Raw genomic sequence first — 17,983 nt, 5'->3', positions numbered from 1 at the left:
TTTTTTCAATCTTATTTTAGTTTTTCAAGATCAAAGGTCTCCTTGTTGACGTCATAGAAGTGCGACCGAGCAGATCAATAAGAACCAGCACAGACTTATTTCAGTGAAATGAGACATTGGACGGAGGCGGCTTCTCCCAACGATGCCTTTAAGATCATCCGGTTATTCCTGTCAGTGTTGTTACACATGATGCTTTGCACGTTTGGTTGAAACGCTGCGGTTTATGAAGGGGGTCTGTTAAGTCTGAGGGAGGGTCGTAGACATGCAGTGCTGCGACTCCATCTTTTGAGGAGCCAAAAGATCGGCGCGGTAGAGAAAGGCGCGTTTTACGTGCTACCCCTGAACGCAGCATCTTGTGGTGAACCAGGAAGAGACGCTGAGCTTCGAGCGAGCGGTATGTTTAAATGTTAACGTATTTAAATAATACATGAATAACTGCAGGAGTTTATGAAAGAAATCAAGACGAGCAACAACATTTACTACAACTTACAATTATTAGTTGAATTGTGGTTATTTTTAAAATATACTGTTGGAGAATAAAAATAATTAAACGACGAGATTAAACCTTTTTTTAACATCCATGTTGCACTCTTGAGTTTTAAAGCACGTTTAAAATAAATGTTTTCTTGTTTTGAAGTGGAACTTGAGAACTTATTTTCAAGGTAACTGTCCACCAGGTGAGCCACCTGCTGCTCCAGGTCACGTGTGACGCTGCGGACACTGGATTGGCTGCTTGTGGCGTCAAGTTGTGGTTTAATGTTCACATTTATTAAACTGTCTGATCGACTTCATTGTTATATTTAGTTTCTTAATACATTCTAATAGCTTTTCTTTAGTAGTCATGCTTCGTTATCAATGTATTGCTCTTATTTTAAATTAAACCACGTATTCTTAATAAAACAAATGTATGGTTAAACCTGGTCAAAATAAATGTGTTACTGTCGATGTCTGTGGATAATTATTTTTTCAAAAACTATATTGTCAATTTATTTAAACATATTTCCACGATATAAAATAAAATTCTGAACATTTCACTTAAATATTATACCTATTAAATTGTTAAAAACGATTGGAATCTCATGAAAGAATATTCTGGTCTCCAGTTGGAGGCGTGGGTTCAAATCCCACTTCTGACACTTTTTAAACTCTTTCTTTCCAACCGCCATCAGAGTCAACAGTTAAACCACATCTACCTCATTCACTACGTGTACTTTTGTTGCTCTGTTTTTTTAGATTTTTATTCTTTCAAATGTTTATATAGTTATTTATATATGTATATATATATGTTTATTTTTTACTGTGCACTTTTGTTGGGGGTACAAAGTAAGAATTTCATGACAATATACGCTTTGAATCTTCTTGAATTTAAAAAAAGTCTATATATAAATGTTGTTTATATATGAACCTTAGATGTTATTCATCATCTTAATCACATTGATTTATTGACAATTACAAATATTTGTTTATTCATCTCCCAGTAGAAGACTTGTCCTCTTCATGGAGGGTCTGGAAGAATACCTGACGTGCCCGGTGTGTTACTCTTTCTACTCGGACCCGCGCATCCTGCCCTGCATGCACAACTTCTGCAAGAACTGCCTCGCGGGCCTCCTGAAGGCTCTGCTCAACTACTCCATCTGGCGGCCGGTGAGGATCCCCATCCACTGCCCCATCTGCCGCAGCCTGGTGGAGCTGCCCATAGGGGGCGTCGACGCGCTCCCCAAAAACCTCCCTCTGCGGGACATCATCGAGGAGGTAGGACTCGAGCGACTCACCTGGATCACGTGACTGAATCTGTGTTGACAGTACAAGAGCAACCGCGCCCCCTGCACCCCGACCTGTCCGGAGCACCGCAGGCAGCCCCTCAACATGTACTGCTTCATGGACAAGAGGCTCATCTGTGGACTGTGTCTGACCGTCGGGCAGCATCGGGGTCACTCCGTGGACGACCTCCACGCCGCCTTCCTGAGGGAGAAGCAGCGAGCGTCGTTTAACCTTGAGTGTGAGGAGAGGTGGACGCAGGTGAGGGCGGGGCCACATCTCTACTTCCTGTCTGTCCAGGGGTCACCATGACGACGACTCAATAGTGACTTTAGAGCAGGTACCAAACTACGAGTCCCATTCTGCACTGCAATAATCGTCAAAACAGTAATTGTATGCATCATATTTAGGCATTTTTTTTACTTTATTTATTATTTTATTAATAAATACAATTATTATTTATTAATAATTTATTTTATTTTATTATTTTATTTTATTTTTATTCTTTTTAATTTACTTCATTGTATTGCGTCACAATATAGGGACAACGTTGCAGTATTTTGTGATATAGTGTGATAATGTAGTAACCAGGATATAATTGTAGTATTGTCAAGTACTTAACATACTCTTGACGAAGTCGTAACTGCTTTCATTTCTTTTGAAACCGACATATGTCCAAACATCAGCTTTAAAAAGCTGCTGGAGTCGACTGTATCCTCTTGTCCTCAGTCATCTCCAGGATCACACAGGATTTCATGGTTCCTGTAGGTGCGGAGGGCGTAATGACTTCTGCCATCTAGCGGCCAAAGGTTTAATTGCAACACAAAAATGAAACACTATGAATCTGTTAATTAAGAAAACCGTAATATTTTATTTTATATACACGTTATTGAAATATTAACGATAAAATTGGATTTGAAAGCCATATCAATAAGGTATGAAGATAAGACTTAAAATACTGCAATATTAAATTGTAGCGATACTTATTGACACTTTCAAATCTTAAGTTATATGTGTCAATGTTTACAGTATTTTCGGTACTTAATCAGTGTTTCTAACTGTCGTGTACCTGGTTACACACGTCAGGCATTTATGATCTTTCTTTAGCAGTTGCGCTACTTGAGGGTTTCGTCTCCATTTAAAAATCACCACATTAAATCAAAGCCCTTGCAGTAATAATCAGACAAAAACATATTCTTGAAGCAACACTTCAAATACCTAACGAAAGCCAAACACAAGATAAATCATTTATGTAACATTTTAGCTGCTTGTTATTAGCCGCCATACATTTTTTTGCTAAAAAGTAAAACCTTTTAAGATTAACTGTAACTAGACGATCACTCAAGAGAGCGCAGCCCTCTGCCAAGCAGCTCAATTACACCTTTTATTGATCATTTTTTAGGCACATGTTTCCGATTTACCAGAATTTTAAATACACAATTTGATCATTAGAAATGTTGTTGACATGTGAGGGCAGCAGGGGGCAGCAGCGCTCCTGGTCAACACTTAGAAGCAAGGATGAACCATGGTGTGCTGCAGCTTCTTCTGCGCCACCTAGAGTGACATTTAAATCCCTTTTCCACTCAGCGAACGTAAAGACATACGTCGTGAAGAACGAATGAACTATTTTGCGCATCTTCCCTTCGTCACCTGTGCAGGTGTGCGAGCTGTCGGAGCAGCTGCGTCAGGAGAAGATCCGCTGCGAGGAGCTGGTGCTGCAGGACCGACGGGACGTCCTGCAGTTCTTCCACTCGCTGGAGGAGGAGCAGGGCCTCAAGAAACACGCCTACCTGGACGCTCTGGACCAGGCCGACGCGAAGGTGCTGCAGACCTACGACCCGCTGATCCTGCAGGTCAAAGGGCTGCAGGTATGTTCGTGCGGGAACATAATTTGCTACTGTATCGATGAAGCTTCACGAAGCAGCGTCATTTTCAGGCATCGGCGGCGATCCTGGCTTTAAAGAAAGTTGCTCAAAGCCCAAGATTATACAGCAAAGAGTGACATCTAGTGGTGAATAAGGGGCAATACTTCATGAAGCTTCATCACTAGTGTTACTCATTTAATGTGGCGCGCAGGCAGTTTTTGCTACTTGGTAGAAAAATGAATCAAATGATGATTATATTTACAACATGATGTGATACTAGGCAGGTGTGTATCTTCAAGAATCTAGTGTTACAAGATCATAGGTTTGAGAAAACACTGATATATGGCAATATTTTTTTTATTTTTTTATTTTAAGTACTGTAGCTGTTATTTTTCGTTGGCTATCAAATCATATTTTGTGGTTTATATTTCAATAGTAATTCATTATTAGTAATATATTTACAATTAACATGCAAATATTCACAGCGTTCATTTTTGTGTTGCAATTAAACCTCCGCCCGCTAGATGGCAGCAGTCATTAGGGTCCTTTTCCAAGACGCCCCCTAATCACGATACAGGGGCAACGATATATAAATAGTGATACTGTAGGAAGAAGGATATATTTGTAGTAATGTCGAGTACTTGACTCTGGTGTTGCAGGATTTACAGAAAAAGTCGTGGGCTGCTGGAGTCGACTGTATCCTCTTGTCCTCAGTCAGTAACAGGATTTCAGGGGATTTTATTCTTCTCTTAGCTGCGTAAGATGTAACGACTGCTACCGGACGTTTAATTGCAACACAAAAATGAACAAACGCGATCCATATTTGCAGGTTGATGGAATTTTTCATTTTTATACAGATTAATTCACGTATAAACCATAAAATAAATCATAACAGTAAATAAATAATAAAAGTTGCATCAAAGCCTCTCCATGATAGACAGTGTAGACCGAACCTCTGTGGATCCCAACAGTAAAGGTGTTTTCTGCAGGAGGAGCACAGTCACCTGGAGTGCTTGTGCTCGGAGCTGGAGGACGAGGAGTCTCCGCTGGTCTTCCTGGAGAAGATCCACACCTTCAGAGAGCGAGAGAAGTCCTTCACCGACGCTCCTCTTCCCTCCATGGTCCACCTGTCTGTCCGTCTCAGCCCGTGGGTGGCAGACTGTCTGCAGTACAACTGGAACGCCGCCATCGCCAAACTGCCGACGCCCGACATCAGCTTCTGCCCCCGAGAGGAACCGGCAGACCTGGGACCCGAACCGAAGGTGGACGCGACCTCGGACCAGCTGAGGGTCCGTGACTTGCGTCTGCTGGTGAGGGGGCTCCTCCTGGTGCTGGTGGTGGTGCTGCTCTGGAAGAACCCTGCACCTGCGTCTCAGGTGTTCCACCTGCTGCACGGACTGGGCGGCAAAGCATTGTCCTCCGTCCGCCACGCTGCAGAGATGACGCTCACAGCTGCAGGTCTGTGGGGGACGCAGGCGTTGACTGTGGGTCACAACTTCTACCAGCAGGTGGCGACACTGTTGCACTTTGCGACGTCTAGACTGGACGTGCCGTTTCTCACCTGAGAAGCTTCTCGACAAACCTGTTACATCTGTTGGACAATAAAGATCGAAGCTCTTGAATGGTTTCACTCTCGTGCTCACTCGACCTTCAACACCTGAGCCAGAGTGCAGTCCAGGGCGACATGGACCTTCATGACGTCATATTCATCAGTATATTTATTTACAATTCATAGTTTAATGAACTTCTTACCCTTATAGGAACAAGGAAGTTATTTTCAAAATGTGTTTTTTTCTCTATATATACATATAAACAATATATAAAGTCAGACTGAATTATAATTGACGTACAACCTCTTAGCAACACATTTGTTTACATATATTGTAACAAGCTTAAATGAGGAAAATAACATTTCCTTGTCGTTATAGACTGATTTTAACTACAGTTACATTTATAAAACACACAAAACAGTGAAGTCCAATGGTGTCTTTCTACACACTTCTCCATTTAGTGACAGCTAATTGGTTGGTTGACTGGGCGGCAAAGCTTAACCAGAATACACAATGCATCTGACATACTTACATCTACTGACTCCTTTAAGAAACATCTTAAGACGTTTTTACTTGTTCAGGCTTTTCCTTGATTTTCTGGAACTCCTGTTGTGTTATCAGTTTTATCTTGACCTTTAAAGTATATACTTTATTGAATATTGTTTTGATTGTTTAAGCGCTTTACAAATAAAAATGACTTACTTAGATAATTGACATACAAACCAATGTTAACTTTACATATTACCTTAAACGCGGAAGAAGATTCAATAAACGAAGGTCCAACGTTTTCGTTGTGACAAGAAGAAACAAAAGCTAAACAAGTCGAAGAATAAAAATATTTTATTGAAGTTCCACAGAAGTAGCAGCAGTCCACCAGGAGGGACAAAGTATTTACAGAGTCGGCTCCACGCCGGGCTCACGCCGTCAGAGCGTCGTGCTCCTTGAAAACGATGGTCTTGGGGTTGATTCCCACGCTCTTGGTGGTGTTGTGAGTCTTGTAGATGCCGATGAGGCGATCCGCGATCTCGAACATGTTGTTCCTCAGCGAGATGATGATGAACTGAGCGTTCTTTGTTTGTTCCTGCGGAGAGAAGAGAGAGTTCTCTTGAAGCGTCGTCACCGGAGTTTGTTGGCTTGAAGTTTAATCCATGCGAGTTTGAGGTTTTTGTTTCACAAAATAAACATCTCCGTGACGTCGTTGGACACACGGAGAACCTCGTGACTCGACTCCGAGGCAGGCTTTTCAAGGACAGACTCACGTAAATGTAACACGCGACGATGGAGACGTTCTTGAAGTCCAGCGCGGCGTCGATCTCGTCCATGAAGTAGAGCGGCGTGGGCTTGTAGTGATGCAGCGCGAACACCAGCGCCAGCGAGCTCAGGGTCTTCTCTCCTCCGGAGAGGTTGAAGATCTTCTTCCAGCTCTTCTTAGGAGGACGGACGCTGAGGCGGGACAACAGAGTTAAATGCGACAGGATGGACGCGTGTCTTCTAGATGGTGTCCTACCTGAACATGATGCCTTCAGAGAAGGGGTCCAGGCTGTCCACCAGCTCCAGCTCAGCGTCGCCCCCCAGGGTCAGCATCTGGTAGTTCTCCTTCAGCTTGTTGGTGATGATGTTGAATCCGGCCATGAACTCGTTGAGACGCTGCTTGCGCAGGTCCTCGTAGCCCCTCTTGAACTGGTCCCTCTGCGTGGTGATCTCGTCCAGCTGAGCCACTCGCTGCAGGTACAGCTCCTCCTGCAACACGAGTCCAGGTCGTCAACGTTCTCCGTCCGGTCCGAGCGGCTTTACCTTCTTCTTGTAGTCGGCGATGGCTCCCAGGTTGGGCTTCATCTGAGCGCAGCGGGTCTCCAGCGTGATCATCTTGTTGATGATGACGTTGGCGTTGGAGATCTCCTCCAGCTCCTCCCGAGTCAGGACGGGGAGCTCCTCGGCTGTTTTCTCCTCCACGGTGTGCAGCGAGAGCTTGCTGGCCTGAGAGGAGACACGGGTGTTAGGATCTGCTCCGGAGCGCCACCCTGAGGCGAGACTCGCCTCCTTCTGCCAGTGCTTGATCTTGTTGTTGTGCTCCGTCGCGGTGGCTTCGAGCTGCTCGATGCGCAGACGCACGCTGAGCGACTCCTCCTGCAGCGCGTGCTCCTGCTTCTGCAGAGCCTTGATCTCCTTCACCGCGCCGCCGTGCAGCTCCTGCACCTGCTGCAGCTCCGCCTGCAGGACACATGAAGATGATGAGTTTTAAAGATGATCGATAAACCTGGATGGAGGATGACGTGGTCTCACTCACCTCGGCCTCTTGACAAGCCTTCATGATCTCGCCCGCCTCGTCCTCCAGTTTCTTCAGCAGTTCTTTGAATTGAGCCAAGGACGCCTCGTTCTCCTCCAGATCGGCCTGCAGGCGCGTCACGCTCTCCTCACACTTCTTGAGGTTCCTTCAAGACGGAAGCAATGGTCAGTGTTGAGAGCTCCTGGTGACGAGGGATCGACTGTCTCACCGGTCGGCCGTCTTGATGGCCACCTGAGCTTTGGTGATGGTGGAGGAGCAGTCGTCCAACTCCTGGTTGATTTTGTCCAGCTTGTCCTGCTGAGCCTTCAGCTTGTGACTGTTGATCTCCACGATGAGGTTGTGGAGACGCTTCACCTCGGTCTCCACTTTCCCAGCTTTACTGGACGCGGCGTCAAAGTCTGTCGAGAGCCAGAGGTCAAAGGTCAAGGGCGGGAGATATGCGGAAAGGCAGGTTCTTTGAGAACAAGAAGTAGCATTTCAAGGACACTTGTGTTCCTGGAGAACATTACCCTTCTTGAAGGCTTCCAGACTTTTCTCCATCTGTTTCTGCTTGACTTTGTCTGGAGCTGCAGCCAGCACGTTAGCTTCCAGCTCCTTCAGCTGCAGCTTCAAGTGCATCTCCTGGTCAGCCAGACTCTGGAAGACAGAAGCTCGTCTCGATCATCTCAGACGAGCCACGGCGGTGACGGAGAGACGTACGGTGATGCTGTTGGTGTATTTCTCCAGAGTGTTCCTCATGTCGCGGAGCTGTGGCCCGAGCCTCTGGACGCTCTCCTCCAGCTGCAGCTTCTTCTCTTGGCAGGTCTGCAGTTTTGCCACTTTCTCGTTCAGCTTCTGCTCCATGCGGTCGAGCTGCAGAGCAAACAGACATTTAGACTCTTTCTGTGGAGAAATGATGAAATCGGCAGAGAAAATCTAACGTTGAATCCGACAGTGGTTGTGCAATCACTGGTCCGGGATTAAAATGTCTTGTACTGATAATTGTTTAAGTTTACACAGCATGTAAGATGCATGTGTTAAACACAAGGCTTCCCCTGTACAGTGTTTGTGGTCAAATGTATTTTTCATGCACAGAAGGTTTTGCCTTCATTTATTTGTGCCGTTTTTATCTGACCCACCGTGAAAATAATGCACACATTGAACTGGTCCTTGGTGCAAATTAGGAGGTCTACGATATCATCCTGGGCTGCTTTGAGGAACTTTTAATTAAAAAAAAATCACGAGTATTTAATCCAAACAAAGGCAAGAAAGCCTCAATAAACTAGTAATAGCTTTGGGGCATTTGAAAGCTTAGGAAAATTTAATTGAGGGTCTTTGCAGGTTTCCACAAGTCAAATCTAACACTTAAGACAATAATGAACACTGAAGCAGCGCAAGTTAGTGATACTAGTGAGTCAAGTTAAACAATATCAGGTACTGCAGGTACTTAAGCTGCGTTTTAAGTTACGTAAATTTATGTTGTGTAAAATTTCAAGTGGCATTAGTGCATTTAATTTTAAGAATATTTTTTCCACGATTTTCAGTGGATTTTAGAAATGTGTTTCTCTTTTTTTTTCAGTGAATCTTTTTACGAACATCTAAAGAATTAAACCCTCACATAAACAATAAGATATATATCCCAGGACTCATTCAAAGCAGCTCCTCACCTCCTGCTGAGAGACTTCTGTGCCGATAGATGAGCCCATCCTGCCCTTCATGACTCGCCCTCCTCCGGTCATGGTTCCTGCATTTGAAACGCATGAAGATGAGCGACGAGGTCTCCGACGCGCGAGCGTCTTTCACACCCACCGGCCATCTCGATGATCTGCCCCTTCAGGGTCACCACTCTCCAGCGCCGCTCTTTCTGGAAGGCCATGCGCGTGGCCTGCTCCATGTCCTGGGCCACCAGCGTGTCTCTCAGGGCGAAGTAGAAGGCCGGCCGCACGCTCTCGTCCTTCACCCGGACCATGTCGAAGAGACGAGGGGTGTCTTCAGGGGTCCTGATGGGAGTCATGTTCTTCTCCCACACTTTCATCTGCAGAAGATGCCCATACCAGGTTTAGAGAAGCAGAAAACCTGGAATCATTATCGAGTCATCAGAAGAGGTCTGGACCTTGTCGAGGCCGATGAAGGTGGCGACTCCGATGTTCTGCTCTTTGAGGAAAGTGACGCATCTCTGAGCCGTGTCGATGGTGTCCACCACGATGTTGTCCAGAGCGCCACAGCTGGAGGAGATGGCCACGTCATACTTCTCCTCGATGGCGCCGAGGTCTCCCTGCCGACACAAAGACACCAGGATCACAACTCTGTGGTCATGAGCTGCTGGCACGGATTGAGAAAGTGTTCTGCACCAGGCGTCCAAGAATGCCGGGGATCCTGCCGCTCCTCTTCTGCTGCATCAGAGCGTCCAGGACTTTCCCTCTGCTGCGGTTGGAGGACAGCGAGCTCTTGGCTTCATCCACCTTCTGCCTCATCTCTCGAACCACCTCTCTGGCCTCGGTGTCCGTCTTCAGCAGCTGCTCCGACTCAACCTCATCCTGCCCGGACAGAAAAGGTCAGTCGAAGCTAATAATCACAAAGTTAATGAACAAATAATTAAATATTTACCTTCTTCAGCTCTTTCTCCAACGCTGGGATTTTCACCTGCAGGTCCTTGATGGCAGCGCGACGCTCCCGCAGAGTGTCGCTGGTGTTCTGGAGCGTCTGCTTGGCCGTGTTGAGCTGCGTCACGGCCGTGTTGTGGCGGCTCAGGTAGATGTCCAGCTCGGACTGAGCCAGGTCCATGCGGGAGCGAGTCTCGTTCACTGCCTTGCTGAGCTCCATCAGCTCCTTCTCTTTGGTCTGAGCAGAGACAGAAGGTTGATCTGCTGACGGCGAGCAACGTCCAGACCTCCTGAAGCTTTTCACTGACCTCCTTGTCCTGCTGCAGACCACTGGTCTCCTCCTTCAGACTCTCCATCACCTCCTTTAGCTTCTCTTCCTCCTTCAGCTTCTGCTTCTCCAGCTTGTCTTTACGAGCGGTCGCCTCAGAGATGGCCTTTTCACTGTTGGCGGGAACAGAGCGGACTTCTTCCAGCTGAGGAGACACAAGGAAGAAAGATGATACAAACAGACTCATGAGGTAAAATATCCAATATCTAAAAGTGGTATAAACAGAGGTTACACACCTTTTCTTTATCCTTCTCCAACTGCTTCTGCATTTTCTTTTTCTTGCTGTTGGAGTGTTTGATCTTCTCGCGCACCTCCACGTCCTGCAGGTCCAGCTGAGTAAACTTCTCCTTGTGGGCTTCGATGTACTTGTTCATCTTATTTTGTTTCCTGTGCGAGACCAAACACAAAATGACAGTCGTTTTGATCTTTTTCCTGTTCAAACGTTCCAGCGCTCATGTCGAGCAGCTGTCATCAGGATGGAAAGAGGAAGAGCTTACTTCTCCACGTCTTTCAGCTCTTGATTCTTCTTCTCCATTTCTTCTGCTATTTTGGCGTTTTTTTCAGTGAGTTCCTTCGTGTCCTCCTTGATCTTCTGCTTTTCTTGTTCTTTATCCACAACACGCTTCTGCAGATCGTGACTACACAACACAGTCAGAAGTGTTAGCAATATTAGCAGAGGTTCCTTTGAAGAACATTAAGATATAACTGAGTTGTCGAGATATAGCTCTACAGCCAAAAAGGCAGGGATGTGTATTGGCAAGAATCTGGCGATACAATACACGTGTGACGATACGATATATTGCGATATTTTGCGATACTGTAGTAACAACGATATACATTTTATATTTTAAAGAAAAAATACTTTTTCTGGCTTTTACAACAAAAAAAATTGAGCAAATATATTCTTTACCAAATGTGAAATTGCTTGTAGGAAAGTGCTTCTCAAAATATTAACAATTTTTTAAGATTTATATTAAAAATACACAATGAAGTGCATTAACAACATGGAGCAACATGCAATATCATGTCAGTGTTTAATTCTTCAACTTTAAACTCTGTTTTAAAGCCAAAATGAGTCCAAACATCAGCTTTATAAGCTCTTAACCTTTGAAATTCCAAGAAAAAAGAAATCATGTGTTCTGTGACTAACACGATTTCAAAGTAAGTTAGTAAAGTAACTGGTTAAATTTATTTTTTTGTCATCATTGATCGTCCTGAAGTGAAATTTAATCAGCATCCTTTGTGACATCACACACACAGAACTGCGTGGTCCGCCTCTATTCAACCATGTTAAACACAAACTCTCATTATTGGATTGAGGCAAATTCCAATGATAAAGTCAACATTAACACTTACAAGAAAGTTTGTTATTGTTGACTTTCATGCGTCGACTGAAAGTTTCTCTCATCTCTACAGAACAGCGACGTTCATTTTGTTTAGGATTGCTTTTTTCTCCGATCTGTTAATATTTTTTGTCATGAAGCTTCTCTAGATTATTAATAAAGTGAGTGCGGTTCAATCTTGTGAAGCGATTTTTCCTCTCAAACATCCGAAAAACACAGCAGCAGTGGTAGCAGTGAAGTAGCTGCTGCTAGCAACAGAGAGCTAGCAGCAGCTACTTCACTGCTACCACTGCTATTTTTAAATATCGATACAGTGCCATTGAATATCGATACAGTATCGAGAATTAAAAAATATTGTTAAATCTATATTTTCTCACACCTTTAACCTCTTAATTCTGTGAAGCAACTATTCAGAAGTTCTGACTCACACATAGTACTGGCAGAGGCGACTCTTGTGCTTGAAGATGTCGTTCTCCAGAGTGAGAAACTCAACAGCTTTGTTTTTCTCTGCTTCCAGGGCGTTTTTCTCCTTTTCCACCAGTTTCACTCTGTTGAGCTGAGAAAGTAAATGTCCATAAGTACAGGAGGTCACTTGAAAATATCTCAACACATTACTACTGCTAAATAAAGAAGTAAAAACAGCAAAAAAATGTGTAAAACCTTAAGATAATAGTTAATACAGGCATTGTGTTGCGAGGGTTTCTAAAAAGTCACCTTCTCTCCCCTCTGCTCATTAAGCAGCTCGATCCTGCGGGACAGTGTATGGATGGGTTCTTTGAGACGACAGGAGCCGATGATGTCCTCCAGGTACTCCAGCATGCCCTCGTCATGCTCCGTCTGACCTTTTGGCTTCATCATAGCAATTTGCTCCACCTCGCCCTACAGCAGTGAGGTACAAAGACGGTCGGTGTGTGTAAATATCAGTTGAAATGATTATTTCTATGTCGGCTGAGCTTGTGTCTACATGCATCTGCAGAACTCAATCATGAGCATGAAAATGGTACAAAAATCAATTTAATAAAATAGATGAATTGACAGAATAACAACACTTTTTAAGTAGACGTGTTCTACCTTCAGTGAAAACATTTCAGCTCAGCTGATGTGTGGACGGCCATGAAGAATCAATTTTAGCACCCGTTGATTTTGTTGTATTTTAAGTAACTGGATAGTGATTTAAACCAGGGTTCCCTATCCTTTTTTCTTTTTAAACCACACACCAGCTTTATAGCCAATTATTTTTATGGACCAATCGTCCGATAAAAACGCAGAAACAATCAAACATTAATTGCATGAATAAAAAAAAAAAATAATCGACAAAATGCTGAATCAGCAGATCCTTAGGGTGGTTTTTGCATCAAGATGGTGGTTTTATTCATTGTTGATCGTTTTTTTGAGTAGACTTGTCCGAAAAAAATAATTGCCTTCCGTAGTCAAGAGACACTAAAAATGCCTTTCCGACTGTTGTTGTAGTCAATACAACAGAAATTAAATAATAGTTATTTTTAATTGTCCAGGTATCAAATGCCTCACGGGGCACCAGGCCCCAGACCAGTGATTGGAAATGTTGTTACATTGTGCACATACAGGGCTCAACACACACTAAATTGTTACGTATAAATTCATGTGATAATCACAACTAGGCCCCTTTGAATTTCAGACAAAAAAGTTTAAGTTTTTCTAAAATAATCTACAGGTAAAAGTAAAAAACACAACCAATTATCATTCTTGTTCTTTGTCAAGAAAATGAAATGCAACGTCATTCATTTTTTTGTTGGCAGTCTCTAAATTAATATACAGATGAAAAGAAATTTGTAAAAATGCGTTACACAACTGACAAATGTGTGAAGATGGAAATCAGTATCTAGAAGTTAAAACGACTTCAGTCGTACGTCTATCATTCTCTAAACATGATTTATTAGCTGAAACACCTCACACTAGCTTCAAAAATAAATACATTTGAATCTCTGAATGTTTTCAATCGTAATCAATCATCTGAACCAATAATAACCCAAGAAAAGACAAACGGCAATCATAGAATAACAAGAATTGAGAGGAAAAAGTCAGTAAGAGGCAGTCAATTTAATACAGAATTAAAGAACAAAATGAGGCCCATGGATCCCCATCATCATGGAAGGTGTGTGTGTTCCTGCCACACTGAAGCAGCACTGCCAATATTGGGGTTAGGGTCAATTCTCACACGCCAATATTTACGTGCTGCTAAAGCGTGGCAGGTAGAAAGAGAAAAGAACAATAATCCGACTTTGAGATAGAAGTGAGCACACCGAAGGTCAACCCACGTCTGATTAAGTAAACGTTTAATAGGAATGAGTTTCCTTGAAATCCTCAAGCAGCAAATAACGGTTCGCACTTTTATCACACTGTATCAAACCATGATGCGCTGCTAGAGCACTTTAAGGTGAGTCACGAGGAAATCCAGAGCACCACAAACAAACTTGAAAGATTTAATTTCAATAAAATGTAAGGAGATATTATCACAGCAAAAAGTAAGAAGTATATAAATTACCTGTAAGATGAGGAATCTGTTGTGATCCAAGTCGATTCCGTGACTTCGGAGTAACGCTCCAACTTCTTTGAAAGTGGCCTTCTTGCCATTGACATGATAGGTCGAGGAGTTGTCTTTGTTGGCCGTCCTGGAAACGTAGAACTTGCTGCTGGGGATAACTTCGTAGTCATCTCCTTCCTGAGTCAGAGGGGGGAGGGGCAGAAGAGACACAGCAGCTTAGAGCAGAACGGCAGAAGCTCGTGAACTGTGCAGATAATACAACCAACACTGAACCAAAACTAGCACAAAGATCTTTTCCCATCTGACATTGAAGCTTCACTCCCCTTGCTGCTCCGAGTGTTAGGTGTAATTTACACTAGAATTAACGGTTACAAAAAAACGTTCTTAAAATGGAGCTAAATGACTATACAAACAATATTTAAGTACATTAATGTAAAGTGCGTATATTAGAGATGAAATGTGAATAATTGTAATACCTTTAGATGATATTAAATCAAGGTAATTCAATGTTTTCTTTTATTCTTAATTACAAAGTAAATTGCAAGAACTAAAATAATGAATATAAAACTTTCGAAAATAAAAGGGTTTTGTTAATGTATTTGTAGCCTATATTCTGAGCTCAACTTAACTTTTTTTCAATATGACAATACATTTCACAAACCTACTGTAAATAAATTAACAATATATAAATTGTCCACGTGTAAAATATACAAGAGTCAGAAGTGTGTACCTTATCAATAATCTTTTGAAAGTGCACCTCCACGGTGCAGCTCTGCACGTCTTTGTGTTTATCAGAACTGTGGATCAGCACTGAGAGCTTTTTGGATCTGATCTTTTGAGCTCGGTAGCCAAACACAAACAGCATGGAATCTATCACGTTCGACTTTCCGCTCCCATTTGGACCAATGATGCAGGAGAATCGCTGACAAAACAAATAATAAAAAAACGTCAAAGCAATAACAGCAATAGTAGCTACACACTTGTACAGTATGTTAGGGCGTTAATCTAATAATGAGTGGCGACATGATTTGTAATATAGGTCATTTATTCAGGTTATTATATCTAAAAAAGAAAAAGATGATCCATTTTTTTTTACTTGTTTGCACAAAAGCGTAACATTAAGAATATAATAAAATAAAAAAGCCTACCAACAAATCTGAGTCAGCAACGTTTTTTGAATTGCCTGTGACCAAATAAAAGGCGAGCATAAAAAGTACAAACTCACTCAGATTTGAATCATTATAGGCAACAATATTTAAACAAAAAACTACTGCCACACACTTAGTAATATTGTTTCCCTCTGCGTGTTACACTATCGTGTCATACCGATGCAATACAACTTTATGCATGTTGTGATTCTGCACACACCTTGTGAAAAGGCCCCAAAATCTGCTCCCCGGCGTAAGACTTGAAATTACGATTGACCAAGTGTGTGATCATCAGGCGAGGTGCGCCCGGTTCATTGGTCATGGCTGGGGGCGGGGGTGGGGGGATGCTGCCCAAGATCTCCTCCAAACCTCGGTGATCCACCGGTTCTGTGGATTCCTGGTGAGAGGGATCTGTGGTGGAGAGAAAAGAGAGAGAGGAACAACTTTTATTCGCCTGTGCAGTCACTTTCAGGTGGGGGGGAGGCTGAAGGAAAGGGGGGTTGCACTGCTGGTGGGGGAGGGGAAGAGGAGCGAGAGAAAAAAAACACTGCAAACAAAACAACAGAATAAAGTTGACAGACACTACTTTCCTGGGTTTATTTAAAAAAAAAAAACAAGCATCGTTCGATCGGAGCCGAGAGAGCGATCACTGTTACACAAACGCGTTCTGTCAGAAGACAGAAGATGCGGCATCTCATTGTCAAATTAATTCAAAACACAATTAAATTATTTCAAAACAAAATCACCCGATATCTGACGTCCACGCCACGATGACTCAAAGTTATCATACGCGTTTTGAATTTCTCCCCCCAAAAAAGAGCGACAAGAAAACAGAATCTATTGTGCTTCACATAAACAAGCTCGATGACAGCGAGTGAAGTTCGAGCCTCAACACAACAACAATGAATATTGAAAACTTTTTTTTTGTCCAGGCCTTAGAGATGCTATAATGTCAAAACCATTCAAGTTGAATAGACACCAAATATCACTATGAGAATGAATCACGACGTTTACCGCAATATTTCCAGAATCAATCGACGTTTGTTATATTTTGAGTCACAAATGAAATCCATTGAAAGAAGAAGAAAAAAAGAAGCTTCCATGACGGCAACAAAAAAAAGCTCCGACACACAACTTATTTTAGATCCGCCAAAAAAAAAAAAAAGAGAAGCCTTTGTTACTTGCCAGTGGACGCTGGTGGTGATTCCTCCTCCTGGTCTTTGGGGTTTGTTTCTGGAGGGGGAACATCCAGCTCGTCCTCGGAGTCATCCCGGGGCTGCGACCCCTTCCCTCTTGGCTTGGCGGAAGCAGTGGAGCTCTTGGCACTTTTAGGCATGGTTTCAAATCTGAAGGGGGTTCACTGGGAGAAAAAAGCGAAATATCCATGAGTGGGGTGGGATCCAGGGGATCCTCGCAATGTTTCATTTTGTGCGCAAAACAATCGCAATATTAACGTGTCACTGCCGCCCTGTTTGTTTGTCAAACTATTAACAATAGAACGATTTTATATTATATATGATCGATAAATAATATTGCTTTTAAAATATATTAATAATATGCGTTAGAAGCATCACGTTATTGAAATCTACGGTTTGCTTTCGTATGCAAATGTAATGTTAAAACAAATATACTTCATGTTGAATCTTAGCCAATAGTTGTTTTTTTTGTCAAATTGACGTAACATTTTTTTTTAAAAGTACATTTACAATCTCTTTATTTACCAAGATGAATATATTTTTATTAACGGATCGATATTATTTTTGACTAACGTTTATTATATTCGAGTGTAAAGTAGTTGTGACGACACATGTTAATTAGCTTAGCAACGGCTACAATACTTTGACGTAGACAGTCAGAGAAGAAGGTACAGTGAGTTTCTAAAAGGCCATATTAATTTAATGTACGCGTTCCGTTAAATAGCATTTTTTGCTGTAGAATATACGCCGATAAGTTAATATTTAAAATTATATATGTATAAAAAAAAAAGTTGCCGCTTAACGCAACCGCATATAAAGTAGTTATCGTTAAACCCTAACTTTTAAGAAACAGCGATGACGCGTATTCCAGCAAATAGACGGACCCCCAGCGGTACCACTGGCTGTTCATCCGCGTACCTGCGACACTTGGACGCGTATTCTGTAAAAAAAAAAAAATCCTCCTTTCTGGTCCAATCGTCGTTTTAAAAACGCGAAAAAGAATATAAAAACACCGTATAATCCCGAGTTCGCAGCCGAGTGTGGCTCCAAGTCGCTCTCCTCACTGCGAAGCTGCAGCTTGTAAATGGCGCCTAAACGGAGGCGGCGAAGCAGATTCGTTACTAACTGACGCAAGGCATCATGGTACGTTGAGAAGAGGCAGAAAAAAAACAGATTCAAAAAGAGGGTTGAATCTACGGAAGCGTATTGCGTTCACGCTAATATTTAACTGCGTATTTTTTTTTGGTGTCAAATAGTTATTATCAATAATAATCCACCGTAATTTACTTACTTCGATTTATTCGTGCTGTAGTTTAAATTATAATTAAATATTTTATGTATATTTACATGCATTTAAAAGTGAAAGTTTGTATTGTATCTCAATAATAAAAAAAGGTATAAT

The 17,983-nt window shown here is 42.5% G+C and overlaps 2 protein-coding genes across 3 annotated transcripts; one reads left to right on the top strand and one right to left on the bottom strand.

Moving 5' to 3' along the window:
* The first annotated feature begins 143 nt into the window (after positions 1-143).
* On the top strand, positions 144-5,240 carry trim59 (tripartite motif containing 59). 2 transcript variants are annotated; one of them, XM_087795744.1, is made up of 5 exons: positions 144-394; positions 1,479-1,752; positions 1,804-2,019; positions 3,417-3,626; positions 4,613-5,240. In XM_087795744.1, the coding sequence occupies exons 2-5, from the start codon at positions 1,498-1,500 to the stop codon at positions 5,186-5,188; spliced, it is 1,257 nt and encodes a 418-aa protein (XP_087651870.1). In that variant the 5' UTR covers positions 144-394; positions 1,479-1,497; the 3' UTR covers positions 5,189-5,240. The 2 variants fall into 2 exon arrangements, with proteins under 2 accessions (XP_087651870.1, XP_087651871.1); XM_087795745.1 differs by having other exon boundaries at positions 383-394; positions 1,482-1,752.
* Positions 5,241-5,995: 755 nt separating this feature from the next.
* smc4 (structural maintenance of chromosomes 4) lies at positions 5,996-17,760 on the bottom strand. Its single transcript, XM_087795670.1, has 24 exons — positions 17,500-17,760; positions 16,571-16,745; positions 15,606-15,796; positions 14,968-15,159; positions 14,238-14,414; positions 12,428-12,592; positions 12,142-12,269; positions 10,868-11,008; positions 10,607-10,757; positions 10,351-10,515; positions 10,047-10,280; positions 9,791-9,976; positions 9,553-9,714; positions 9,249-9,474; positions 9,107-9,183; positions 8,160-8,312; positions 7,970-8,096; positions 7,669-7,858; positions 7,461-7,605; positions 7,211-7,384; positions 6,968-7,150; positions 6,681-6,913; positions 6,433-6,616; positions 5,996-6,254 (listed from the first exon to the last, which is right to left on the bottom strand). The coding sequence occupies exons 2-24, from the start codon at positions 16,719-16,721 to the stop codon at positions 6,090-6,092; spliced, it is 3,900 nt and encodes a 1,299-aa protein (XP_087651796.1). The 5' UTR covers positions 16,722-16,745; positions 17,500-17,760; the 3' UTR covers positions 5,996-6,089.
* Positions 17,761-17,983: the final 223 nt, after the last annotated feature.

This window comes from Callionymus lyra, chromosome 7 (genome assembly GCF_982586985.1).
Source record: "Callionymus lyra chromosome 7, fCalLyr1.hap1.1, whole genome shotgun sequence".
Taxonomy (NCBI): domain Eukaryota; kingdom Metazoa; phylum Chordata; class Actinopteri; order Syngnathiformes; family Callionymidae; genus Callionymus; species Callionymus lyra.
The sequence above is the reverse complement of the archived record's forward strand: the minus strand, read 5'-3'. Positions and strand labels throughout refer to the sequence as shown.